General features: G+C 58.3%; 1 protein-coding gene across 3 annotated transcripts; it reads right to left on the bottom strand.

Annotated features, from left to right (window-relative positions):
• Nucleotides 1-995: 995 nt before the first annotated feature.
• On the bottom strand, nucleotides 996-22,252 carry TLE2 (TLE family member 2, transcriptional corepressor). Of its 3 annotated transcripts, none has more exons than XM_088018256.1 (20): nucleotides 22,174-22,252; nucleotides 22,002-22,099; nucleotides 21,486-21,549; nucleotides 21,048-21,092; nucleotides 18,610-18,672; nucleotides 16,302-16,376; nucleotides 15,880-16,063; nucleotides 15,483-15,502; nucleotides 12,308-12,415; nucleotides 11,031-11,075; nucleotides 10,327-10,476; nucleotides 8,994-9,132; nucleotides 7,978-8,138; nucleotides 6,844-6,920; nucleotides 5,788-6,037; nucleotides 5,387-5,634; nucleotides 5,135-5,282; nucleotides 3,440-3,590; nucleotides 2,789-2,865; nucleotides 996-1,309 (listed from the first exon to the last, which is right to left on the bottom strand). In XM_088018256.1, exons 1-20 carry the CDS (start codon nucleotides 22,195-22,197, stop codon nucleotides 1,202-1,204), a joined length of 2,235 nt encoding a protein of 744 aa, XP_087874382.1. In that variant the 5' UTR covers nucleotides 22,198-22,252; the 3' UTR covers nucleotides 996-1,201. The 3 variants fall into 3 exon arrangements, with proteins under 3 accessions (XP_087874382.1, XP_087874386.1, XP_087874390.1); XM_088018260.1 differs by having other exon boundaries at nucleotides 15,880-16,060; XM_088018264.1 differs by lacking the exons at nucleotides 996-1,309; nucleotides 7,978-8,138.
• Nucleotides 22,253-26,506: the final 4,254 nt, after the last annotated feature.

Raw genomic sequence — 26,506 nt, 5'->3', positions numbered from 1 at the left:
ACTTCCCGTAGGCTCTCTGCCGGCCTGGTTTCCACCTGGCCTCGCCCCTCACCTCCGAGTCTCTGCACATGCTGTTCCCTCTGTACCCACAGTCTTGCATCACACACGCGCGCGCGCGCGCGCTGTTTCTCCTTGTCAGCTCACACACACACACACACACACACACACACACACACACACGCTGTTTCTCCTTGTCAGCTCTCAGTTTACCGGCCTGGTTTCCACCCGGCCTCGCCCCTCACCTCCGAGTCTCTGCACATGCTGTTCCCTCTGTACCCACAGTCTTGCATCACACACACACACACACACACACACACACACACACACACACACACACACACACACACAGGCTGTTTCTCCTTGTCAGCTCTCAGTTTACCGTCCCCTCCTCTGGGACTGTGGTGTTTGCTCAGCACCTTAGGGTGGGCAATGTGTCGTCATGCACCAGGAATTATCCGTGGGTCAAAGGCAAGCACCCCAAAGAGCTATGTGCGCCACTATATTCCCCAACCCATTGTACGTGGGCAGCGTCTTGGGATGATTCTGTCCAAAGGGCTGGCAGTAAAAGAGACCCAGGCAGCTCTGGGGCCAGAGCACCAAGGGCCTGTGTGACTTCCTCGCCCCTGCGATGTTGGACCCTGAAGGTACATGTTGTGATGGCAGAAACTCCACCATCCTGGAGCCCCGAGTGTCTGCCGGGAGCCGAGCCCCACCAGGCAGGTGGACACAGGTGAGGGATCAGTGTCTGGTGTGTTCAGCCACTGAGGTCCGCGGGCGGCTGGTGACGTGGGTCACTTAAGCCATGCTGCCCTGTACCACACCTGCCGCTTGCGGCCAACCCGGCGCTAGTTCATGCAGGACGAACTCCGTCGTCGTCCAGAAAAGGCACAGGAGGCTGACAGAAGGAAAGCCACTTACCCACAGCTACACAGCCCTCCCGCAGTAACGGTGCCCAAGAAAAGCAACAGTCCTGGTTCTCCAGCCCAGGACAGAAAGGCAGTTGCAATAAATACATTTATTTCCCCAAAGTCCACCTGCCCGTCCAGCCCCATGTCCAGCAAGGGAAGATGGGAGGGAGTCAGCCAGAGGGCAGACGAGACTGAGCACTCACAGGTATGAACGGAGAGGGGGGTGTCGGGGTCTCTGTCCGGGATGCCCCTCCCCTAGGAGCCGGGCCAAGGGTGCAGGAAGATGGGGGTTCTCAGTAGACCACCTCGTACACGGTGGCCTTCTTGTCCCCTGAGCCTGTCACAATGTACTTATTATTTCCGGAGATGTCACAGCTCAGCACGGAGGATGATTCCTTGGACTATGGACGGGGATGGGGGGAGGGAGAGAAGGGGGAGGTGAGACAGGGCCTTGCACAACGTTCAGAGGGAAGAGGCAGGGCGACTGGGGGAGTGCCTGCCCCCAAGGATGAGCCTGTGATCAAGGCTGGGGCCGAGACAGGACTCGGGATAGGGGAGCACGCAGTGGGGGGCCAGGACTCTCCCAGTCGGGGGGCACATGATGGGGGGAAGGACGGTGACACACTTTTCCAGAGGAAGGTCTGCTGGAATCAAGCCTCTGGACAGTGACAGTGCCCCTGGGAAGGGCAGGACCTCTGTGCTCCTGACACCAAGAGGAACGGAACTGAAGCCCTGCCCTTTCGTAAGCAGCTCAGAGTGTGCCACAGGCATGAGGCCACACAGCACAGCGGAGGGCTGACTAAGGCTACCGCACAACGACCTACAGCAGCAAATCTTTCCTGTAAAGGGCCCAGCGAGAAGTTCTCCGGCTTTGCCAAAGGCCCAGATAAGTCTCGAGCCAACAAGTCCAGAGGCCAAATAAATCTATGTCACATGATTCTCCTTTTGTTTTCCTGCCCTTAAAAAACGTAGACATCCCCCCATGCCCACTAGGATGCCTATGACCAAAAAACACACAGTAAGAAGTGTCGGTGAGGATGGGGAGACTTTTGAACCCGCGTGCGCTGCTGGTGGGGTGGAGAATTGGGAAAACAGTCTGGTAGTTTGTCCCAAGGTTACACAGTTATCAGCAATTCCACTCCGAGACATCTGCCCAAGAGAGATGAACACGTGCCCACAGCAGCAGGATTCACAGCGGCCAAAACGTGGAAGCAACCCACGTTTCCATCGACAGGTAGATGGGTCAGCACAATGCAGCCCATCTACACTAGAGGACATGATCCAGCCTTAGAAAGGAAGGGACCCTGACACCCGCCACGACTCGGAGGGACCCCCGAGGACACCGGGCTCAGCGAGAGGAGCCAGACCCGGAAGGACACATCCTGCAGGAGGACCCCACTCCCAGGAGGTCCCCAGAGGAGTCCCGTCCACAGAAACAGAGAGGAGAGGGTGGGAGCCGGGGCTGGGGCAGGGGGTGGGGAGTCCTTGCTTCATGGGGACAGAGTCTCCATGTGGGGAGATGGGACGTTCTGGAGGCGGAGGGTGGGGGTGGTCGCAGGACAGGGTGAGTATGCCTCATGCCACTGAATGATATACTTAAAAATGGCTAAGATGGTAAATTTTATATGTCTTTAAAAAGTGAAATACACACACACACACACACACACACACACACACACACACACACACACACACACACAGAACCCAGGCTGCAGGCAGATACAGCCTTCGGGCCACAGTGTGCAGACCCTGCTTTTGTAGCTTGCTGGCTGGGGTGGGGGGGGCACTTGGAGGACCCCGGGGAAGTTCCACGATTTACCCACCAGTGCAGCCACCCTGGGGCCCCTGGACGCACGGCGTCCCGCCCTGCCCCGCCGTACCTGGAAAATGCTGGCTCCATACGGTGTCCTCCAGGCATTGAGCAGGTTGTCTTTCCCGGTGCTCACAAACCAGCGCCCTGGGGAAGGGGGGCGGGGGAGTTCTAGGAGGGAGGAACTGAAGATGGGGTGGGGGGGTGGCCTCTCCCTTCCTGGCACCTCTGCTCTCACAAGGGAAACACTGGGCCCGAGGGGGCTCCATCTGGACTTCGAGAAGGGGGAGTCCCCAGGAGAGGGCTGCCAGATAAAATCTGGGATGTCCGGTTACCTTTGAATCTCAGAAAAACCACAAGTCACTTTTAGTACAGATGCACCATGACTGTTTCATGATTTATTATTAATTTTTAGTATATGGGTGTGTCCCGTGCAATACTTGGGACATACTTATATTAAAAATTGTTGGGGTCTTTTTTTTTTTAAGTGTTAGTATATCTCATGCACTATTTGGGATATATTTGCATGAACAAATGAGTGGCTTTTAGTGTAAGTATGTCCCAATGCGATACTTGGGAAAAACTTACACTAACAAAGGATCTGCTAAGATTCAAATTCCACCGGGCATGCCGTATTCTGTCGTGTGGGTTGTTTGTGGTGTGCTGTGTTTTGGCAGCCCCATCCCAGCGCCCTGGAGCCCTGCCCAGCCCGAAGACCCACCGCAGGAGGCGAATTTGAGGGCGAGCACACAGCTCTCATGAAGGTGCAGCTGGTATTTCTCGGGCTTGCGGACGTGCAGAACCTCCACATTGCTGCTCTCCATGCCGACCGCCAGCCAGTCCTGGTTGGGGCAGTGGCCCAGGGAGAAGATCTGGGGGGTGCAGAGGGAAGAGGGGAGATCAGAACCCCGTTCAGAGGATGCTTGGCGGGGGGGGGGGTGGAGGGGAGAGGCCCAGCGTTCTCCCCGCGGCAGCCCCGCACGAAGAGGCAGCTGGCCCAGGGCCTGGAACACAGCAGGCAACTGCATGTCGAATCATTAATATTAATCAGAATTACACGGAACCCTGGGGCCTCACATCCATTATCCGCTCTGAACGCACAACAGCTCTGGGAGGGAGGGAAGCAGGGAGAGCGTGAAGCTGGGTGAGGACAGTCACACACACACACACACACACACACACACACACACACACACACACCCCGTGAGCAGATGGTGGAAGGCAAGCTGAGACCCTGGCTCACTCAAGGTCACGGATCCGTGAAGGATCGGGCCTTCGGACTCCCAGCGTGGAGCTCTCCCCGCTTGCCAACGCCTCCTCTGACTTTGATCTGAAAGGGCTCAGTGGCCTCAGCGTGCCGTGCCCCAGCCCGAGGGAGGCACAGTTCCACCCGAAACTTCCCAAAGTCTTACTGCCAGGACACGTGTGGAAAGAACCGTAAATTGAGAGCAGAGAGAAGACTGGGAGGTTTTACATGTTCTCCCCTTGGCCATACAGAAGTGTTCCCGTATAAAGACAGGGGGCCCAGCGGGATGGGAGATACTCACCATGGGATCCCCAGAGAAAAACCCATCTAAGTCTCAGGGACAAGGGACCGACAACTATATCCACCTGCACCCCTGACTTCCTTATCAAAGAAATTTTTAAGCTAAAGAGAAGGTAGAATAGAAAGAGCTTGGGAGTTAGCTACCCCCGGCTTCAAGGAAGGGGGCAAAATGGAGATGGGTTTTGAAGGATGAGTAGGTAGGAATTCGGCAATTTGGCAAAAGGAAGGGAAAAGCATGTCAGCTGGAGGGAACCATCAGTGGAGAGGTCTAGGGGTGTGGCAGGGCATGGTGTGTGTGAGAATAGAACACGGAGGCCTTAAATGTCAGGCCACAGAGCTCACACCCTGCCCCCAAAGCAGGGGGAAAGAGGATGTAGGTGACGCTGCTCAGCCCCAAGGAGCCCTCTGGTTCTGTACAGCCCCTTCACTACATCCTTCAGTCTGGACTCACACAGTGCCCTCAACAGAGACCTCTGTCCAACTCCCATGTCAACCTCTACCTGTCCCCCGAGATCACTGGCTCCCCTACGGTGGGTCCCAGGGGGTGGTCCGGAACTCTCAGTAGGGTCAAGAGATTGAAGGCCCGGAGGAGAAACGAAGGAACGGGGGAGTGGCTCAGCACAAGAATCTGGAAAAGCGATCCGAGGGTCTTAGTAGGCCACAGCTTACTATGAATCCGTTCCTTTGTGCTTCCCTATATCTGTCCCTGGAGAATTAAGGGGGGAAGGCCTGCGGACGGGTCCGAAGGACAGAAACGACCGGCAGACAGCAGGTACTTGGTCCCACTCAGCCCATGGAAGTGAGTGCCTTGGGTAGAGATTCCGGATTCCGGAACCTTCTATGGCTCTCCCAGCCGATCCACTGCCGCACCTGGGAGCTGAAGTCGTGCTGCTGCAGCTGGCGGCCCTCCCGCAGGTCCCAGCAGCGCACCGTGTTGTCCAGGCCCCCGGTCCAGAGCCGAGTGCCGTAGTCGGAAATGTCGATGCAGCTGGCACCGTCCGTGTGGCCCTGGAACTGCCTGCGGGGAGGAGGGCCCAGGCGACCGTCGCGGGGCGGGACTCTCCCACACACCACTCCTCCGCCCCCCGCAGCCTACGAGCCGAGGGGGCGGCGGCCGCCCACCTGACCATGGTCTGGTTCTGCAGGTCCCAGACCACGATGTTGCCGTCGCTGCAGCAGGAAAAGCAGACCTTGGCGTCGGGGCTGACGGCCAGGGCGTAGCAGGCGGGGGCCGAGGAGGTCAGCTCCGCCTTGATGCGCGGGGTGGGCGCCGCCAGGTCCCAGATGGACAAGGTGCTGGCCTCGCCGCCCACGATCAGACTCCGGCCGTCGGGCAGCAGCTTGCAGGAACGAATGTAGTTGTCGCGGTTCTGGGACGGAAGAGAAGCGAGGGCGTAGGGCCGGCCCTCCGGACCCGGCCCCCCAGCACCCGGCACCAGGTCGGGTCTCCGCGGCTGCGAGCCCCGCCCCCCGTCGGACAAGCCCCGCCCCCACCGGCCTCCAAGCCCCGCCCCCGCCCTCACCAGGCAGTCGAGCTGCGCCACCGGCGTCTTGGCGCCCGGCTGCCCCACGTCCCACACTTTCACGCAGCCCTTGCCGCCCGTGTACACATGCTGCGTGGAGCCGCTGATGGTGACCGCGCAGACCACCTCGCCGTGCGCCAGCGTGTGCAGCTGCCGCGCGTGCCGCGGGATGCCGGCGCCCACCAGCGCGTCCGAGGGGAAGGGCACCGGCTGCATCTGCCCGTCGGCAGACACGTGGAAGGAGTAGGCCCTGCGCCGGAGGAGCAGGAGGAGGGCCGTGACGCGCGGGGAGGGGACCGCCCTGGAGGTGGCGGCCCGCCCGCCGCGCCCTCGCCCCCTCTTCCCGGGGGGCAGGGAGGTGCCTTCCCCGGCCCGGTGCCCCCATGCGTTTGGGGAAGGAACCCCATGATCACAGGTGACCGGGCAGTCAGCGTGGTACAAAAGAGGAGGGGGGTCCTAGCCCTAGCGCGGCGCCCCGCCCGCTCCCTGGTAAGCAAGCCCTGAGTAAATGCTGAGTAGAGAGGATGCATCCAGGGAGATGCCATGCCGGGAGAGCTCCGGAGAATGGGACCCAGTAGTAACAGCAGCCACATGTGGCCGATTAAATTTAAACACATTTACAACTTCAGTTCCTCAGTGGCAAAAGCCACAGGCGGCCGATGGCGATGGCAATCCCTGGACAGCTGTAGGTCCAGAACATTCCCCATCGTGGCAGAAAATTCCTGGGTACTTGAGGCTGGGTCCATCTCTGGGTCCCTTGCACTGTAGGGTGTGCAGCAGTATCCCTGGCCCCCACCCACTAGGGGCCAGATGTGGGTGTGACAACCAAAAATATCACCAGACATGCCAAATGTCCTGGGGTGGGGGTGGGGAAGGCAAAATACCCCTCCTCCCCCCTCGTTGAGAAAGCAGTGGTCTACATTTTTGCTTGTTACACACCTCTCTCTCCAGAGAGCTCCTCAAAGAGACCTTCTGGAAAGGCAGCAGGGAACCCCAGCCCCCACCCCACAACGTAAGCACCTGACAGGAGGCAGGGAGCCCCGAGCCAATACTCACGGCTTTCCGCCAGGGATAGTGGGCAGGGAGGAGGAGATGGATGACCCTCGGAGATGAGGATGACACTCGAATGCCATCTGTCAAAAATGCCAGAGGGGGTGTCACAGGGCAGGTGACTCAAGCCCACCTGCGCCTTCCCCCAGGCACATCTGCCATATTTCTCTGTTTCTCAGAGGATCCCCGGTCTGTCCATCAGCCCCTCCCCAAGAGCCCGGAGATGCCCGGTCCTCCACCCACACTGCAGGTAGGAGAGCAGAGGTTTTCACTTGGGGGACCCCGAAGTCTCTGCCCAGGGAATCCTAGAATCCCAGAGTCGGAAGGACCCTGAACAGCCTTTCTGACTTGGTCTAGAGCAAGAGTTGGCAAACTATGGCCCCCTGCTCGTTTTTGTAAATAAAGTTTTATTAGTACCCAGCCACACCGGTTCATTTATATGTTGTCTATGCTGGCTTGGAGCTATGAAGGCAGAGGTCCAACTGGTCCAAAGCCAAAAGTAGTTACTGCCTGGCCTCCTGCAGAAAATATTTGCTGACCTCTTTTCTACAACGTCACTCACCAGTGCCCACCCAGCCTGGGGTCTGGCATGTCCCCAGTGACAGCATTTTCTTCCCTCTGGAGGCACCCTGGTCCACTTCAGGGCAGCTCACTCTATCAGCCATCTGTCCCCGCACTGCCCCTCTGGGGCCCACACAGCCCCTGTCTGCTCCCTCTGGCCCAGCTCAGGGGTCTCATGCCCCACTCCTTCACCTCCTTCTCATGAGACCTCACTTCCAGTCCTCTCCCTAGGCTAGTCCTTCGTCTGCAGTCTACTACAATCGTTGCAGTCCCTTAAAACTCAGGGCTACCAACTGGACGCCCTCTGCCGGGAGGCTGAATGGGACTCTCAGCCCCATGGCTGGGGCTCTCTGCTCCTTACAATGCAACAGACTCACTGTGTATGGCTTCTTCCAGTTATAGGTGCTTATTTGCATTATGCTTGTGGGCTACTGAGACCTTCAGATCATCTTCCCACAGGCACATGCACTTGCCGAGCCGGGTTCCCATCCCTTTCCCTTGTCTTTCCTTCTGTAAGTGGTTTCTCTTCCCGGCCCCCAGCCCCTGTGCCCTGCTGGTGCCCCCACGCCGAGGACTCACCATGGGGGACCGTCCATACACTACAGAGCCGCTGACCTGGGGGGACAGGTGGAGGCTAACGTAGGAGCTGGGCACAGAGAGGTCCCCATTAAGGGCGCTGTGGGAGCTCAGGCTGAAGGATGTGGTGAAGGGACTGGACAGTGTCAGGGGGCTCCTCAGGGCTGAGTGAGAAGAGACAAAGATAGGTCTTCAGACACCTTGGACCCAGATCCAGCCTTCCACGGCCTTGGCTGGTCATTGGTGCTGCTGTGGTCTGGTCCAGCATCCGCCACACCCTTTCAAGTTTCCAGATGTTTGAGAATAGTTCCCTCTGGCTGACACGGGTTCCCTTTCCTTCCTCAGCTGCTAAACTCCTACTCACCCTTCAAAACCTAGACCCAGTGTCCAGTAATATCTCAGGAACATCCCTGAGCCTCCTCACCACACCCCGAGCCTCTAACCTTACCCATTTTGGTTCCCTCCCTCTACCCTAGCCACGATCACACAGGGCTAGGAGTTTTGGGGTCTGGGTCTCCTTCCCCACCATCTGGGACCTCCTCAAGGGCAGGTTCCAAGGGCTGATTTCTTCTTGGGACCCCAGGACCAGCACAGGGGCCATAAGACAGAAAAGGAGAACATGTCATCTCCACATTAATGATGGGGAACCTGAAGCTCAGAAAGGTTGAGTCACTTGCCCAAGGTCACACAGCTGATGAGTATCCAAGGCTGGCCTCAACCCCAAGGCTGTCTGACTCCAAAGCCTGTCTGCTTCAGTGCCTGTCCCAGTGCACTAGGCTAAAGCTCTTGAGTAAATCATTTCTTCTCTGGGCCTCAGTTTCCCCACCTGTCAAGCCAAGACGGTGAGGAGACCAAAGCCCAGAGTGAGTCAGCACTGGGCTCAGAGTCATGGACAGGGCCAAGGCCATGACAGACCTGGATTCAAACCTCCTGCTTTCCCCACTCCCTACCATTTTCTAGCACCCACCCCCCCACCCCCACCAAGAGACCTGTTCTGACAGGCCCCAGCAGACACTCACCAACACTGTCCGTGCAAGGTGCTGGCTTGGCAGCAAGCTGGCGGAGGTGACCGGCTGAGCTGGGCCCAGGGGTGGACGCCTCCTGGGGCGGGGAGGAGTCGCAGGACTTGGGGGCAGGAGTGCTGGCGGGAAGGTCGCTCTGGGGAGAAACGTCAGGACTGATCACCCCCTGGCACCTGGCACCTGGCAGCCCATGAACTGGTGAGAAACTAGGTGGGAGAAGGGAGCAGGTACATCCATGCTAGGCCAGGGCTCGGGGGAGGTGCCCGCACACCAAGCAGCGCCCCTCTGCCGTTTCGGGGGCGTGCCCTCCCCCCCCCCCCCCGTGATCCCCTGAGCATGGGGACAGGCGAGGATCTGCACACGGGGAGGGCCAGGCGGGTGCCTGAGCAGGAGGGAGCACAGCAGGGCAGGACCGTGCGTGAGTACAGTAAGGCGCGCGGTGCCACGGGCCGGTAGACGGGCCTCGCGCAGGAGCACGCCTGCAGGGAGTGGGCTTGCAAGAGACCTGTCGGAAGTCGGGGGGTCGAGGAATGGGAAACTCGTGGGGGGGCAGAGCACGCGGTGCCCGCCACACGCGCACGCCCACGAGGGGGAGTGGGAGGCGACCACGTGGGACAGGGAGGCCTTGGGGGCGCTTCCCTGGGAGAACAGAGCTGCCCCTCCCCCTCTGGTCTCCTGAAGCGGTGGAGGTCACCAAGATGCCGCGGGAGCCCCAGCCTCTGCGGTTGCCATGGCAACCTGCTGGGAGGGGAGGCCTGGAAACCGACGCACTCTCCGAGTAAGTGCAGGGCAGGGGTCTGGGGAAGGTTTCGGGGAGGGAGGGGCGAGACCAACGGAGCTCAACTGTGAACGCCCCGGGGGGGGGGGGGGGCGGGACAAGCCCTTTGGGGGTCCCTACACCTGGCACTGAGAAAGTTGTTCCCATAGTAATCCTCTTGCCTTTCGGGGACAGGGATGACAGCACAGGTGGGGCTGGTGCATCCCCAGCGCCTCTCAAAGGCTTTAACACTTGCGGGGCTGGAGTGGGCCTGGCCTCGAGAGAGCCTGCATCCTACAGCTCCCTGTGTTCATCTCCAAGGGGCTTCCTGTTTCTTGCAAGAGATGCTTGGTTTCTCCACCAGATGGTGAGTGGTCTTTTCTTATGTATTTAGGTTCCCCAGAGCCAGTCCACTTGGGAAAAATGCTTGGATAGAGTAGAGGCGGTGTTTAGGAAGGTGGCAAAGAATCAGAGCCCGGCTGGTTTCCCCCACTCCACCCCTAATGTGGTTGCACCTGTTTCCGGGTCCCCAGGATGAATAAAGTGAGTTTCAAGGCCTCCCCTACTCCTTACCAGGACAAGCTCCTTGGCTCTGGGGAGTGGGGAGCCGAGGCTGGAGGCCAAGGAGGCCGGACTGTCCACAAGGTCCCGACGGGCAGGGACGCAGATGGGTGCCTTTCCACATGGCGTGGTAGCTGGGCTGGGGGGCTCTGAGGGTTGGTCCTGGGTTTGAGGAGGTGACATTAAGTGGAGATGAAGTGGGCGAAGAAGGAGAGCCTCTCTCTATACCCCTCCCAAACCCCATCCCACACTCCAGACCGGGCACCTACGATCCACCTTGGAAGGATTATGAACCCCCTGCCTCCATGCCTTACTTTACTTATCTATACAATGGGATTGACAGTACCTACCCCATAAGCACACATAGCAACAACTATGTAAGGGCTTGCTTTTGTTGTCCCCCATTGAAGAGATGGGGAAAAGTGAGACCAGGGAAGGCGGCATAGTCCCCCAGTCACACAGTGAGCCAGGGCTTGAAGCCACTTCTGCTGCCCATCCCGTGTCCTCTGGGTCTCAGTTTCCCCACCTGCGCTACAGAGAGGAGGTCGGCTTGAGGTGTCCCCCTATCCCCTACTCCCATGCCACCCTCATCCCAGCCATCAGTGGAGAGGGGGCCAGGACCCCCTTCCCTCTGGGCCCCCCAACACTCTGGAAAACCTACCGCTCACTGCGCCCAGACCTGAGTCCCGGAAGTCAGAGGCCGGACCCCGACTCACCTCGTCCACCACCAGGTTGTAATCGCTCTTGTCTTCGTCACTCTCCTGGGGGGACACGGGGGGGAGAGCTTACCCTGGCCATGCCCCTGCCTCCACGTCCCCTTATTCATCCTCAGGAGGTGGGGCATATACGGGGCCAGCCCCAGTCTGATCAGGATTCTGGGGCTCCAGAGGCCCCTTTGCTTAGTTCAGAAAGAAGGCTGCCATTCGCTCAGGTGCAAAGGGGGGTTTGGGAGGGTGGGGGGGGTCCCTCATGGAGGAAAATGAGGGGGATGGGGCTGAGTACCCAAGACTTGCTGTGGGGCCGGCCCTGAGTGCCTCCCAGCCCTCCCTGGGTCTCAGTTTCCTGCTCTGTGCAGTGAGAGGACAGCCAGAGACCAGGAGTCATCCAGACCTCCCTCCTGGCTCTGACTCCACAATCAACCTCTCAGGATTGTCCGTCTCATCTACCCGCCTGCCCACCCCCATCCCCATGGCCTAGCAGAGACCTCATCCCTGCCTTAGCCTCCTGGCCTTCAGCCTTGCCCCCTCCAAGTAGTCCTCCAAGCTTGCCCCAGAGGGATTTTCTTAACACCTGTCCCCACATCTGTTCTGCCTCCTTCTGTGGCTCCCCACCACCCTTGGGAGAAACAATGTTGTCTGGGGCTGCCCTCTGGTCTAGCTGAAAAGCAAGGGAAGACCAAAGCCTGCAGCCCAAAGGCCACATCTTCCCAGCAGGGGGGCGTTTCTTTGACCCCCCCCATCCCCAATTTTCCTCTTTAAAACAAAATGAGTTGCTGACACGTATAGAACAGCTGTTATGATTGTTGAAGACTGAAAGCATCTCTGAGAAACAGAAGGATTGGCCGATACTGGGCCTGCCAGGAGGCTGGGACCAGGTTAAGGCTGTTCCTGTGGATGAGACAGGTGCTTCCCCACCAGCCACAGTCCCAGCCCCCCCTTTCAGCCTGGCCCCTGGGGTGCCAGAGGCAGAAACTACAGGTACAGTGCTCCTCCAGTGAGGGAAGGGGTCCCGGCCCTGGAGGAGGGGAAATTCTAGACGGCTGAGCCACAGCCAGGAGGTGGGAAAATGAATGCTTGGTCCAGAAGCTACAGAAACAGAGCAACTAGAGCTGGGCCTGGCCCCACAGGGGCTCTTCTGGTTGCTCAGTACTCCCTGGGCAATGGGGAGCTATGGAAGGCTGTAGAGTGAGAGTCACGGCCAGAGCTGGGCTCTGGAAGGCTCTGAGGAGCAGGGCTGGGGGCCCACCCCAGTCTTCTGCTTGCCCCCCACTTACATAAGGTCCTGACAGATCCTTGTCCTCAGCTCGCTGCTTCCCACTGCCCCCCAGGCCACCCGGTCGCTCCTCTTCCACCACACTCTCAGGGGGTGAGGGGGATGCGCTCTGCAGAGAGACAGGGGCCAGGTGGCACAAAGGGTCAGGGTCCTGGGGCCCCAGACTCCATCCTGGCCCAGCCAAGACTGAGGGTGCCCAACATGGTTATAGGATCTGTGCCTCAAGCTTCCCATATGGGAAATGGGACCTTCCAAAGGCCGACTCGATGCTAAGTCCTTGGCCTCACAGCAAGCTTGTGGGCAAGTGATGGTTAATCCCATTGTACAGACAGGGAAACTGAGCCTAAGGGAAGACAGGGCTGTACAGTGAATTAGGGGCCGAGAGAGGACCCAAAACCAGCCCACATGTGCCAACCATATGACCTTTGAAGGTCAAAGACTGGGTGAGCAGGCCCAAAGACCCCCCCGCCCCCCAGCATCAACCTGCCTATGGGCCCTGAAGCAGTTTGCTCCTTCCCTGGGACTCAGTCTCCCCATCTGTACACAGGAGCTGCCCCACACAGTGATTTCTCAAACACTTCTGTTGTGGGATCAATTCTTCAACTGAGATTTTATCTCGAAGCCCAATGTGATGGGCAGATAAGAAATCCAGCCTGGAGAGCTGCCTGGCTATATGCAAACACACAAAGGAGGAAGCAAAGTCCCGTTGGGCATGATGGGGCAGCTGGGAAAGAAAGCATGCTGCAGAAAGCGCAACCACAGAAGCAAAAACTTAAAAAAGAAAGTAGAAATCTTTAAAAAAAAAAAAAACCTGGGAGGTGGGGCGGGGCTCCTGGCTGGCTCAGTCAGCAGAGCGTGTGACTCCTGACCTCAGGGTGCTAAGTTCAAGCCCCACGTTCGGTGTAGAGATTCCTTAAAAATAAAATCTTAAAAAAAAAAAAAAGATGGGGCGCCTGGGTGGCTCAGATGGTTGAGCGTCTGCCTTCAGCTCAGGTCATGATCTCAGGGTCCTGGGATCGAGCCCCGCGTCAGGCTCCCTGCTGGCCGGGAGCCCTGCTTCGCCCTCTCCCTCTACTGTTCCCCCTGCTTATGCTCTCTTGCTCTCTCTGTCAAATAAATAAATAAGATCTTAAAAAAAAGAAAAAAAGAAAAGAAAGTTGAGATGTGACAGCATGGGAAGCTGGCCACAGTGTATCACCAAAGTAAAAAAGCAAGCAGGGAGAGGGGCAGTTGCCTTGGCATTTCTCTGAGACCTTGGGCAAGTCGCCTCACCCGTCTGCATCCGTGTTCTCACCCGTAAAATGGGGATGGGAACAGCACCCACCTCAGTGGCTGCTGGGAAGACCCAGAGAGCCATGGAACGCTTGGCCTAAGCCAGCGCCCGGGCCGCGGTGAGTGTTCACTGTTCTCTCTGGAGTCATCAGCCCATGTGTGTGCAGATACAGAAACCCAGGTGATATACCAGGGTCTCTCCCCTCAGCACTGCGGGCCCAGCACGGGGATGCTGGGGGGCTGAGCATCATCCCGGCCCCCACTCCCTCGATGCCAGGTGCTCGCGCAGCCACAGATGTCCCCACACATGGCCTGGTGTCCCCCTGGGGGCAGAATCTCTCATTTGACCACCACTCTTTCCTCGTATCAAGTGCGTCTGCACCACGGGGCAGCTCCTGTGTAGAATCTGTCTCTGTGTGTGGGGCATGCCAGACACCGGGGAGAAGTCTGGAAGGAGGCACTTCAAACTGACAACAGGAGTCATTTTAGGAAAGGGACTTGGATGGGGGGTGGGCAGTGGCTCAGGGCAAGAGCCAGGAGAGCCATGGTCCCTTTACTGGGTCGAACAGCGTCCCCCAAAGTTACGTGTCCAGCCAGAAGCTCAGAATAGGACCTTATCTGAAAATAGGGTCTTTGCAGAAGTAATTTGTTTCGATGAGGGCATACTGGATCGGGGTGGGACCTAGTGCAATAGGACTGGTGTCCTTAAAAGGGGAGGGACACACAAGACACACAGGGGAGAAGCCACGTGAGGATGGAGGTAGAGACGGAGTGATGCAGCCACGAGCCAAGGAGCCCCAAGGATGGCCAGATGCCACTAGAAGCTGAAAGAGCCAAGGAAGCATCCTTCCCTAGAAATGCTGGAGGGAGCCGCCCCGCTCACACCTCCATTTCAGATTTCTAGCCTCCAGAACCGGGAGACAATAAATTTGTGTTGTTATAAGCCATGCAGGGCGCACTAATTTGTTCTAGCAACCCCAGGAAACAAACACGGTCCCTTTTTTACAGGAAAAAGATCTACAGGGATCATTCTCGGTAGGAATTGTCTCATATTAAACAAGTAAACAAACAGGGCCAGTCGGCAACTGGCAACATTTATCAAAAATGTAATCTCTGCCCTAAAAGAGGCATTTACAGGAGCGTATGCTGTGGACATTCTCTTATCCGACCCAAAGGTGTTCCTGGGAAGATGTCCACCAGGGCGTTGTTTATCGCAGTGAGAAAGGGAGAAATGGTCTCCGACACATACTGTTAAACGAGCAAGACACAGAGCGGGGACAGAAACTGCTACCACTGGTCCACTTGTCCTTGAACGTATGCGAACATACCCACGTGCACGCGCACGCGCACGCGCACGCACCCAGAACAAAGCCGGCCGGTAGAACGCAGGGAAGCTGAGTCAACTCTGCGGGTTGCACCGTGTCGGGTTTCCTGCATTCGATACTCTATTTTATACAAGACTTTACCGTTGGGGGAGTCTGGTATAAGGGTGCCCGGGGCTTCTCTGTACTTTTCTTTGCAACCTCCAGTGCATTTATAATTGTCCCAAAACTAAACAATTTTTTAAAGAAATTACACGCAGGCCTCACAGACCATTTCTGTCGGGCAGCACTCTGATAGATAATATTGGATGGATGATGGATAGATACATTAATGAATGGAGGGCTGGGTAGAATGCATTCATTTATTCAACTGCAAAAAAAAAGCTCAAGCTGGAAAACTTTCGACAAATAAAACTCTAGCCTGATGGGCATCTCCCACAACCAAAAGGCTCCAGGCGACCCAGCTGAAAAACCGGATGTGGGTCTTGTTCTGAGGACCCAATCAGCTCAGAACCACCAGCTTCAGCCACATGCGAATAGCAAGCAAATATCACACAAGTTCCTGGATGCCCTTCAACTTACCCTGCTCAGGGCTCTCTCCACTGGAGGTTGGGGGTGAGGCAAAGGGAGAGAGAAGAAAAGATGAGGGTTTCATAGCCCATGGTGCCAGAGGGCGCACCCCTCCAGAGTTTCTAGAGCCCTCCCCCCAGCTCAGAACCTCCCTTCTCCTTCCAACACCCTTGCAAAGGAATGGGTTGTTCCTCCCCTGAACCATTCAGACAGATGCCCAGAGACGGGCAGTAAGTCGCCCAAGAACACACAGCCAGTGGGGAGTAAAGCTGACCCCCAGGGCCCTGCAGGCCCCATCATTCACGCCCTCACACTTCAGTGAGTTTGGTGCTCTGGACAGGGTGGCCTGCCAGTCCCCCCTCCCCACCCTCGTCCCCCTGGCCAGTGCCACCCTGTGCTGCCCGCTCACCTCTGGGTCCCTCGGCCTCCCCACCTGCCCGGTCTTCCTTGGTGGCCACAGCCAGCTGAGCCTGGGCGGCCAGTGCTCCAGACAGGGCCAGCAGCCCCGTGGTGCCGCTGCTCACCAGGCCAGCAGGGCGAGGGGTGAGGGGCACAGGGGGGGCATGGTGGGACAGTGGCTGGAGCTGCTGCTGCTGGAGAGAGGAGAGGTGGGCCAGGGCCAGGCTGCAGCCCAGCGGGGCCCCCGGCCCACGAGGCCGCCCAGAGCCAGCACAGGCTCTGGGCAGAGGGGGCACCCCAGAGTCTGCGGGGAGGCCAGAACCCAGGCCAGCTGCCCACCCGGCACCCCCAGCCAGCTTTAGCACCTACTGGGTGCCAGGGCCCTGGGGGCGGGGTTTCCCCAGGGCAGTGGAGTGGCAGGGGGGGACTCACCCCGATGAGGCTGTTCAGCTCCCCCACGGTCACCTGCTTGGCCCGCTCCACGGCCTGCAGCACCTGCTGTTGATGCTGGGAGGTGGGGGTACGGGGAAGGGGGTGCTCGGGCTCCCCGTCTGCTGGCTGTCCCCATCCGCCCAGGCAGGGCCCTCTGAGGCCCCAGCCCCCCCTCCCCCCTCATCCTTGTCCCCAGCACTTGCTATTTCTCTTCTCTCTGTCCCTTTCCATTTTAAATCGTGAGACAAACACAAAGACAAAGAAACAAAGCATATACGGGGCAGTGAAAACTAGTAATTATAAATCAGGGTTCGATCGATCAGGATCTCCCTGGGCACTGTGGACATCGGGGCGGGTCGTTCTCTGGGGGCCGTCCTGGGGGCTGCGGGGGGCTGGGCAGCATCCCTGGCCCCCACCCACTCCATGCCAGGAGCACCGCCAGGCCTGATGACCACAGACATCCCAAACATTGCCCAGCGTGCCCTGGGGACACCATCGCCCCCAGCAAAGAACCACGGTCTAAATCAGCACCCAGCTAAACACCCCCGGGGTCAAAAAGTAGAAATTGGCAGCTTGGAGAAGCCTCAGTGCCTCTGCCCATCTATGGTCCTTCTTCCTGCCTCTCTCTGCCTCAGCAATGACAAAAGCTCCTCTACGCACGTTGTTGGATAGGGAAGCCACCGGCCACACGTGGCCACTGAGCACTTGAAATGTGGCCGGTGCAAGTGAAGAACGAAGGGTTTCATTTAATTTAAGACAAATGTCAGTAGAAACTTAATGTAATATATTTACATAGAAATACAGATGAATGTATATTTAAGGGACCACAAGTGGCTGGTGGCTCCCGTGGGAACGGACGACGTGCGGCTGTTATCCACACCCCTTGGGAGTTTGGGCTTGGGAATCCACACAGCTTGGGAATTGGGGCTGCATTCCCGCCGAGGACGTGTCAGATGCCACTGGGAAGCGCTGTGTGTGGCACACGCGTGTGTAAGTGTGTCAAGGCCGAGCGTTGGTAAATGTTCTCTGTAAAGGGTCACAGAGCGAATATTCTCGGCGTGGCAGGCCTGAAGTTCCCTGTGGCAGCTTTTCTACCTGCCATTTGACCGGGAATGCTGTCATAGAGGTCCGTACATGAATGGGCACGACGGCATACCCATAAAGCTTTATTTACAGAACAGGCAGAGGGTGGGATTTGGCCCTCGGGCTGTGGTTTGCTGACCCCTGGCCTCGAATGGAGTCGCTGGGCCACATGTGTGTGTCTTTATTTACTTCCTAGTCTTTTCATTCTCCTTTCTTCCCATGTTGCCCTTCTCGCCGCGGCCACCTTGTCCCCACCCTCGGCTTCAGACACCATCTCTACAGTCTCAGTCCGGCCAGGACATCCCTCCGTCCCAAGCTTCCAGAAGATCTCAGCTTCAGTGGGGTCCAATGCAAGATGAGCATCTCTCCTGGTTTTGTTCCCCAACACAACTAGGGCCCCCCATTTAAACACCCTGCAATGGAACCTGCTCTCATGTCTCTTACGGACAGAATGCTCCAGACAGAAGCAGGGACAGCTGATGTCAAGGTCCTGAGGCTGGCCAGGTCCTTGGAGAATTCTTAACAAGAGCTAACTCTTTTTTTTTTAAGATTCAGGGAGGTGTTCATACTGCTTTATTATGTCATCTGCCCTGGTTCTACCTTTTTAAAATTATTATTGTGCTTACAGATACATAAGAGTTGCCATCATAACCATTTCTAAGTGCACAGCTCAGCGGCATGAGGCACACTCACCCTGTCATGTGACCACCCCCATCATCCGTCTCCAGAACTTTCCATCTCCCCAAACTGAGACCCGGTCCCCACAAAACACTGACTCCCCATCTCCTCCCTCAGCTCCTGGCTCCCACCCTCTCCTCTCTGTTTGTGCGGATGACGGGTCTCCTCTAGGGACCTCCTGCGAGAGGAACGGACAGCATTTGTCCTTTGGTGACTAGCTTACTTCACTAAGCACACAGAAGGGCTAACTTTTACTGGGTGCTTACTGAGCACCCAGTATCACCCCGGCGTGTATCCGCTTGTCTAAACATCACCGCAAAGGCACAGACAAGGCAAAGCAGCCAAGGGCACGTGGCCAGGACTCGGACCCAGGCTACCTGGTGGAGCCCCCACTCCTCACCGTCAGCCACCTCCTCCTTCCATCCCTGAAGCCCCTGCTCCAGCCCGGTGCCCCTCAGGCCACCCAGCGGAACCAGTGCCCGCCACACTGAGCCAGCCCACCTCCCCCAACCCTCCAGCTCCCCTCTGCCCCAGCAGGCCCACTCACCTCCTGGGTCAGGAAGGGGATAATCTGAGCACAGATACCACTGAGGCGCTTCACAATCTCGGCCTGGCAGGAAACAATGGGGAGGAAGCTCGGAGGGGGGACCCTCCGTCCAGATCCTCAACTCCAGACACAATAAGCCTTGGCAAAGCCCGGGAGGTAGGGGGCTGTCACCAGCAGGTGCAAACGGGGGATGCTGCAGCCAGAGAGGCAGAGGCTCGGGGCAGACCGATGGGCTGCTGAGGAAGCGGTCTGCTGAGCGGATGCCCAGGGCAGCCGTGAGCCGGAAGGCAAGGACGGATCCACCAGCCGCCAGACACAATCAACAGATTCCCAGGAAGCAGCCACACAGACGCCCCACTCAGATGGGCTACTCAGAAGCTTGGGGGTCATCACAAACAAAGGAGTGGCCCTCACAGGCCATCTCTCCTGGGCACAGGTTCTCTCTGGCTCTCCTCTGCAACCTGGGCCACTGCCAGGCAGAGACCCCAGTGCACCACACTCTGGGGAAGGGCTTTGTGGTGGTGGACTCAAAAAGAAATAATATTTTGCTCTTTGTCCCCAGTTCCTGCCACAAGCCCCAAAAAATCGAGGGATTTCTCAGTGATGGCTAAGGGATGGGAGGGGGTGGCTTTTGCTGCTCTCAGTAAGCCCCTGCGTTTATTAGAGGGATGGAGGTCGAGTTAATCACCAGTGGCCGATGATTTTGATGATTTAATCAAGCAGGCCTATGCAATGAAACCTCCATAAAAACCCCTTAGAGAGTTGGTGGAGAGCTTTGGGTGGGTCAAAGTATGGAGGTGCTGGGAGAGTGGCACACCCAGGGAGGCCACGGATGCTCGGCGCCCCCACCCATGCCTCCCCCTCCACCCCTCTTCCGTCTGGCTGTTCCCGAGCTCCATTCTTTCGAATAAGGAGGTAACCTAGTAAGTCAACTGTTCTCCTGAGTTTTGGGGACTGTTAAGGCAAATTATCAAACCCGAGGTGGGGATTATGGGAACCCTCAATTTATATACAGTTGGATGGTCAGAAGTTTGGGCCGGAGACCCAGACTTTTGTTTGGTATCTGAAACAGGGGCAGTCCAGTGGGGCTGAGCCCTGAAGCTGGGGTCTGCACTGACTCCAGGAAGACAAGTGTCAGAATCAGGCTGAACTGCAGAACATCTGCTGGTGTCGGAGTTGGAGAATCGGTCAGTGTTCAGAAACCCACATGTTTGGTGTCAGAAGAATGGAGAGTGGAGTGGAGACAATGTGGTTTTACTTGCAGGTTTCATTGGGGACAGGGTCTGGGCCAGGGGTGCCCCACAGAGGCCGAACAGAGGGAAGTGGGGTAGGGAAGGGGGCAGGTGTGGCATATCCAGCTTTGTGCGGGGTCAGCCTATGCTTTGCTTCTACCTGGGTTAGAGGGGTGCTAGGAGACTGGGCCCTAGCACCTGCCTGCCACCCTGTTCGACGGTCTATTTCATGCACCCACGGGACCACGCCCTACTCCAGGCAGATCAGCCCCCTGCAGCCCACACCAGAGCCAGCAGAGCCCACACATACCCAGAAAGGCAACCCCAGGCCACCCACACTCTCAGCCCACCCCCCTCCTCTTCTCACCCACCAGGAAGCCCCACTGCCTTGTTTTAGGCTCCACCCATTGTGCTGATATTCTGAGGGACAGAATCTAAGAGTCCATCAACCTCACAATCTCACAATCTTTCAGGGCCCTTCTTATCTATCAGAGAACCTTGAGGTCAGTGTCAGGTTCTCGGGGTTAATCTTTTCTTTTAAGGAGGTTCTGTGCCCAGCGCGGAGCCCAACGTGGGGTTGAACTCATGACCCTGAGATCAAGACCTGAGCTGAGAATCAAGAGTCAGATGCTTAACCGACTGAGCCACCGGGGAGCCCCATCTCGGGGTTGCTCTTGAACAACTGGAGTCAATTTCAGAACCTTCTGGTCTAACTTAGAACCTTGAATCCCACCCAGAAGCTGACAAGAGTCTCAGAACCTCAGAGCATTGGGGCCCATCTCACATCCTTCAAAGCATCAAGAGAAGCTTGAGGTCCATCTCAGACCATCAGGATCCATCTCCAAACATCAGACTCTCTGGGCTGAAAGGGACCTCCAGGACTGTCTGGCCGGCCCCTCCCGGGGACAGGAGTCGCCTCCACTGCCTTCCTGCCCTGGCTGCCAGCCTCTGGGACAAGCCCTCCTTGACAGAGACACCTGGCTCCTGCCTACTTCTTGCCTCTCTGCTGGACCATGTCTCTGGAAGTGCAGAATTGTTTTCCTGTTGTGAGGCTGAAATCTGGCCCCCTGGTCCCAGAGATTTCGGGATGAGACCCCTGCTCCCTGGGTCTGCTTTGACCCAGACTGCTTGAGTGCTGGGTCTCTCTCACAGCCTCCAGACCCTCACCCTTCCTCCTGGACACTCTGACCCCCAACACACAGTTACCTGCTTGTGCATTTCAATGTTGAGCCCGTAGGACATCTCATAGTACTGCAAAGGAAAAGCCAATTGGGAACGTCTACTGGGCCAGTGGATGCTGGGTCTTCCAGGAGCCCCCAGGCTGGGGGAGTCACAGCAGGGCACAGAGCCTCACGGCCCCAGGGAAGCCCAGAGGAGGAAGCAGGGAGGGGGGCAGGAGGAGGTGCCCAGAGACCACGGCCCCTCAAACATGCCCATGGGAAGAGGGGACATTCTTGTCTCATTGTTTGCAAGAGTTGGGAGGGCCCTCATAAAGGCAGCCTGGAATCCCAACCAGCCCAGTTTACAGATAGGGAAAATGAGGCCCAGAGTGGCAGGGTGAGTGGGCTTTCACACCACTAGGCCTCTACTCACAGCTGAGTCCTCCTTCCCACTGCCCAGTCCTGGCAATAATGAGCCCCTCACCATGACATAATGTCGTTGCATTTCTGTCTTCTCACTGGCCAGCTTCTCACATTCCAGCTTGAGGCTGGGAAGGAGAGGGGGCACGCGGATCCCACTCAGCCCTGCCTCTACCGCCGCCCCACCCCCACCGCACCCCCCCACACCCCGAAAGACGAAAGACGCAGGGACACCCCATCTGGGCCACTTTCCAAAGTGACGGGTTTGGCTCCTTCCCCTCTCCCCACTTCCTTATCCTCGCCCCACCTCCTGGTCCCAGACCCTTCCTACCCCCTCTCAGACTCAAAGTGCCCCAGGACTGGGTGGTCCCCATGCACCTCACCTGCCTTCCACCTGGAAGCCCTTCCTCCCCCCCGGAGTGGGGGGCAGGCTCCCTCCTCCCGGCACCCTGGAGGCCCCGCCCCCGCCTGGCTGCGCCCCGGGGCCCCCAGCGGCCGGCCTCTCTCCCCGGGGCTCCCAGGTGAGCTCCCCGGCGAGCTCCCGGGTCCCCCGGGGCTGAGCGCCCCCGCCCCCCCTCACCTGTGGTACTGAGCCTGAAGAAACTGGAATTCCTCTTTGATGCGGTCGCAGATCTCCAAGATCGAGAACTTGAAGGGCTGGCCGGACTGAAGCGGGGTCTGGGGGGGACGGCGGGGTCTGAGCTCCCGGACGCCCGCGCCCCCACCCCGCGCAGCCTGGGCCCCCCACTCACCGGGTGCCTCCCCTGGGGGTACATCCTGCCGATCCGGAAGCCCCCCGGGCCGCCGGAGCCCGACGATCCCGATGGGGGGCGGTGGGGGGTGGCGAGGCGGCGGCGGGGCTGGGGGTGGGGGGAGAGGCCGGGGGTGGGGGCCGCCCGCAGAAAGGAGGTGGGGGCGCGGCGGCGCGGGGCCGGGACCCCGGAGCGCACGCGCCCCCCCCCGAGCGCGCGCGGGGGGCGGGGACGCGAGGGGCGCGGGCCTGGCGGGGGCCGCGCGGGGCCGGCGCGGAAGGTCGCGCGAGCCGCGGCCGGGTGTCGGCGGAGGCGCGGGCGGCGGGCCCCGCGCGGAGCCGCCTCCCTCCGGCGGGGCTCGCCCGGGAGCCGCGGGCAGAGCCGCCTTAAGGTGGCGCCGCCGCCCCCGGCCCGCCCACCCGGCCCGCCCGCTGCGCCCCCGCCGCCTCGGGCTGGCGCCCCCCCCCCCCCCGGGAACCCATCCCGCTCCCCGGGCCGGCGACCGGTGGGGAAACTGAGGCTCGCTCCCGGTTCACCCCCCACCCCCGCCTCGAACGTCGCCCCCTCCGTCCCGGAGGGCCCAAGAGAGAGAAGCAAGGAAGCTGAGAAATACCCAGGGGCCCACTGTGGGGAGCAGCGTGGTGGGGAGTGGGCAGTTCGGGGTCAGAAATGGCCTTTCTGAGGGAGCGCGCTAAGACTTAAGGATCTGGAGGAGGCCTTGGAAACCTGCCTCCCGGGGGACCGGGGAATAGCCCAGTGCGGACACCGGAGGAGGGAGGGACGGAGCCCTAGCCCTCTCGGGGTCTCAATATTCTCATCTGTAAAAAGGCAGAGGCAGGGGCCCTTTGTAAATGAGATGGTACCTGGACAGCCCTCAGCCTGGCCCGGCACAGAGCAAACTCCCAGAGACTGGACTTGATGCTCCCCTTGCAGACTGAGCTGTCTCCCCTCTCAGACTGTGAGCTCCTAGAAGGCTGAGTTCCCACTGAGAATGGCCAACTGAGTCCCTGCCTTCAGACTGAGGTCTCTGAAGACACGGACTCCACTCCCTCCATAGACCACAGACATCCAGTGAGCATTTCTTACACTCCCCTGGGAGGTGGGACGTTCTCATTCCAATCTTGCCTATGAAAAACCTCAGGTCCTTTGCTAAGTCAATCAACAAGCGTGTACTGAGCACCTCCCGTGGACCAGATACAGCTCTAGGCACTGGGGCGCAGCAGAGAACAAAATAGAGAGAGAGACCCTTGCCTTGTATTATTAATGCCTGCGTCTGTGTCAGGAGGTCAGGGAGCACAGTGTACGAAACCCTACTGAACTGAACAGTATCGCCTCCCAGCCAACAGATGCTTACTGAACATCTATTACACGCCAGGCATCCTTCCACGTTCCAGGAATACAAGGGTGAGTGAAGGAGAACCGGATTCCTGCCTTCTCGGCACTCTGGGGACAAGACAAAATTACAGCTTGGTAATTATGCAACCATTTGCGTGTACAAAGGAGGAGTTTGGGGAGCAGTGATAGAGATCAATGAGAGGAACCTACTTATCTGGGGTGTCTGGGAGAGGCCTCTTTGTAGAGGTTTACCTAGGAGATGAGACCTGAAGGATGGGAGGGCAGGGAGAGAAAGAGAGATCCTGGGGACAAAGATATGAATGTGTGTGTGTACTGGAGCATTCAGTGGCTCCCCGTGGTCATCAAAATAAAATACAAACGCTTCCCTCTTCCCACAAGGCCCTGCACAAACCTCCCTCCCTGCCCTGCCCTCCCTGCTCCCAACTGCCTTTATCTTCACCCTCATCCCCTCTGCTTGGACACCCTGGCCTCTTAACTGTTTTCCCAACAGCCCAGATAGGGGTCTGCCTCAGGGCTTTTGCATTTACCGTTCCCTCCGTCTGGAATACTGTTCCATTGCTTCGCTTCCTCAAGTCTCAGCTCAGACGTCACCTCCTAAGAAAGGCCCCTCCTGGCCACCAGTTTAAGCAGGGCTCGCTAGTCCCACCTGCTTATTCTCAAAACGCTGTACCCTGTTCTCTCTCCTTCTAGCTTCCACCACTTTGTTTCCTTTTGTTTTGACACGATCATGTTCCTCTGTGGGTTGTTCTATTTGGTATCTGTCTCCCTCACTAGGCTGTGTGGGGACAGAGTCTGTCTCTTGCAGAGCCTGGCATACAGTAGGTGTTCAATAAATGAATAGGCAGTGCGTGCAGGAGAGGAGAAGAAACAGCTGATCCAGCTGAAGCCAGAAATCACTGGCCACACTCCTGCTGGGAACTTCTAAGAAACCAAGTTCCACCCGGTCTACAATGCCAGGAATTCCAAGCTGGGGGGGGGGTGTCTGTGAAGTCCTAATTCCGAAACCTTTCCAGGAAGTGCCATGCCTCCCCTGGATGTCCCCCAGGTTGCTAGATGGAGCACCTTTTCCCAGACCTGTTCCTCACCCTGCCAGGCCCCACAGTCCATCCCTCTCCCCCAAGACAGAGCATCAACCTAGCCTCTTCTCTCCCCTACACCTGCCAAGCAATCTTGCTTCCTATCCCCAGTGCCACCCCCCGCCAGGCCTGTGCCAGCTCTTCATCCTCTCCCCCCTGAGCTCAAGCCACCTGCCTCCCCCCATCCGAGCAGCTTTTACTCTTGTCACCGTCTGGGAGTCTGGCCCTCCCTCACTTAAAACCTTCCCATGGCTCCCTATGGCCCTGGGAACAAACCCCCAGATCCTCAGGCTAGCATCAGACCCCCGCACCACCTGGCCTGGCCTGACTTCACCTCCTTCCACCCGGTCCCACACTCTCGCTGCTCCAGCCGCACCAGTCACTGTTGTCACCTACTCTGCGTCCTCTCCCACCTCTGGGCTTTCGCTTGTGTGGTTATTACCTCTTCTTGGAATTCCCTCCTGCTCCTTTTCTGCCTGGAGAAAATCCATTTCTTCAAGGCCCAGCCCCAAAGCATCTCCCGCAGGCATCTCCTCCAAAAGGTATCTCCCTCTACACACAGTGAGCACAGGCTGTTCAGGTAGGTATTTATTCTATAAGCCATCCTCATGCTGGAAGGCTGGGCTCCTAGACCGGGCCCAGCCCCAGGATGGGGGAGTGGGGGGCAGAATTAAGCACTCGCCCCCAGGTCCTGGGCCCAGGTAGTCAGCGCGTGGAGGGGGACAGGGACTCTGCCTGGTGAGTCCAGAGGAGGCTTCCTGGAGGAGGGGACCTTTACCCAACAGGCTTTAGATGTTTCCACCAGGCATATTCCATGGGGCCCGGTGGGGGGGGGGCGGAGATACAGATTTGTGGATTGCCTGAGAAGCCACGAGATCCCCCCCCCGCCCCCCCCCCCCCCCCCGCCCCACACACGATGGCGTATGTGAGTTATGCCAGGAAGGAGAAGACGGTTTGCTCTGAGCACCGGCTTTGGGAGCAGCTTTGAGAGTTTGGGGAGACTCAGTTGAGAGCAGGCTTGAGATGAGAGACCTGTCGGGCAGCCTATGACTCCATACCTCATACCTCGCTGAAATGCCACATGCCGCAGGGGTGGGGGGTGGGGGGGTGGGGGGCGGGTGAGTTACAGTCTGGGCAGTCTAGCACAAACTTCCCATTACCACCGAGAAGGCTTCACCCAGCCAACTCATCTGCCTGCCAGGGCTTCACGCCCCACGTGTCTAGGCCTCAGTTTCCCCACCTGCAGAATCCAGGAAGAAGCTGCAAAATGGGGGAAGGAGCTTAGCTTCTGATCTTTCTCCTCCCACTGTACAGAAAGGCTCAGCCCCGGTTCCTGGCTGGGTTTTTATGATGTGGGTTTTTTGTTTTTTTTTTTTTTTAAAGGAAAAAGCTGAGAAGCAGCGCTGGGACCCCGGATTGCTCAGACCACCTTAAATCAGCCTCGCCGCCTCAGCTACTGTGGAAATTCCTTTCTCCGCGGTGGTTGGCTGGGTGCGCCAGCCAATCCTCTCGCGGCGCTCCCACATGGGTCCGTGACATCACAGTGGGCGCTGGCCAATGGAGATGCAGAAACCCGCATCCAATGGCAGGAGGCACTAGGATGGGCTGGGCCAATCAGAAGGCTGCCATGGGGGTATGGCGAGTGGGGGCCCCCCTCCCCGAGAGACGCTGAGAGCCTCGTGGACGCCAGAACTCAGTCTTGTTGAGGGGGTGCGGGGGGGGGGTGGTCCAGTTCGATTAGTATCCGAAAACCCGGAGTAGCGAGCCTGGCAGGTCTCTCCTTAAAAGCAGGAGTCCCTTGTCCCACATACTACCTTGCAAAAGCTCGGCCAGCTGGCGGGCCGACTAGGCGCCTTTCGCCCTATTTCACAGATAGGTAAACCGAGGTAGACTTTACATCA

This window comes from Eumetopias jubatus, unplaced genomic scaffold (assembly GCF_037043125.1).
Source record: "Eumetopias jubatus isolate StellerSeaLion01/CBP00866 unplaced genomic scaffold, mEumJub1_p1.0 scaffold_1, whole genome shotgun sequence".
NCBI classification, from domain to species: Eukaryota; Metazoa; Chordata; class Mammalia; order Carnivora; family Otariidae; genus Eumetopias; species Eumetopias jubatus.
The sequence above is the reverse complement of the archived record's forward strand: the minus strand, read 5'-3'. Positions and strand labels throughout refer to the sequence as shown.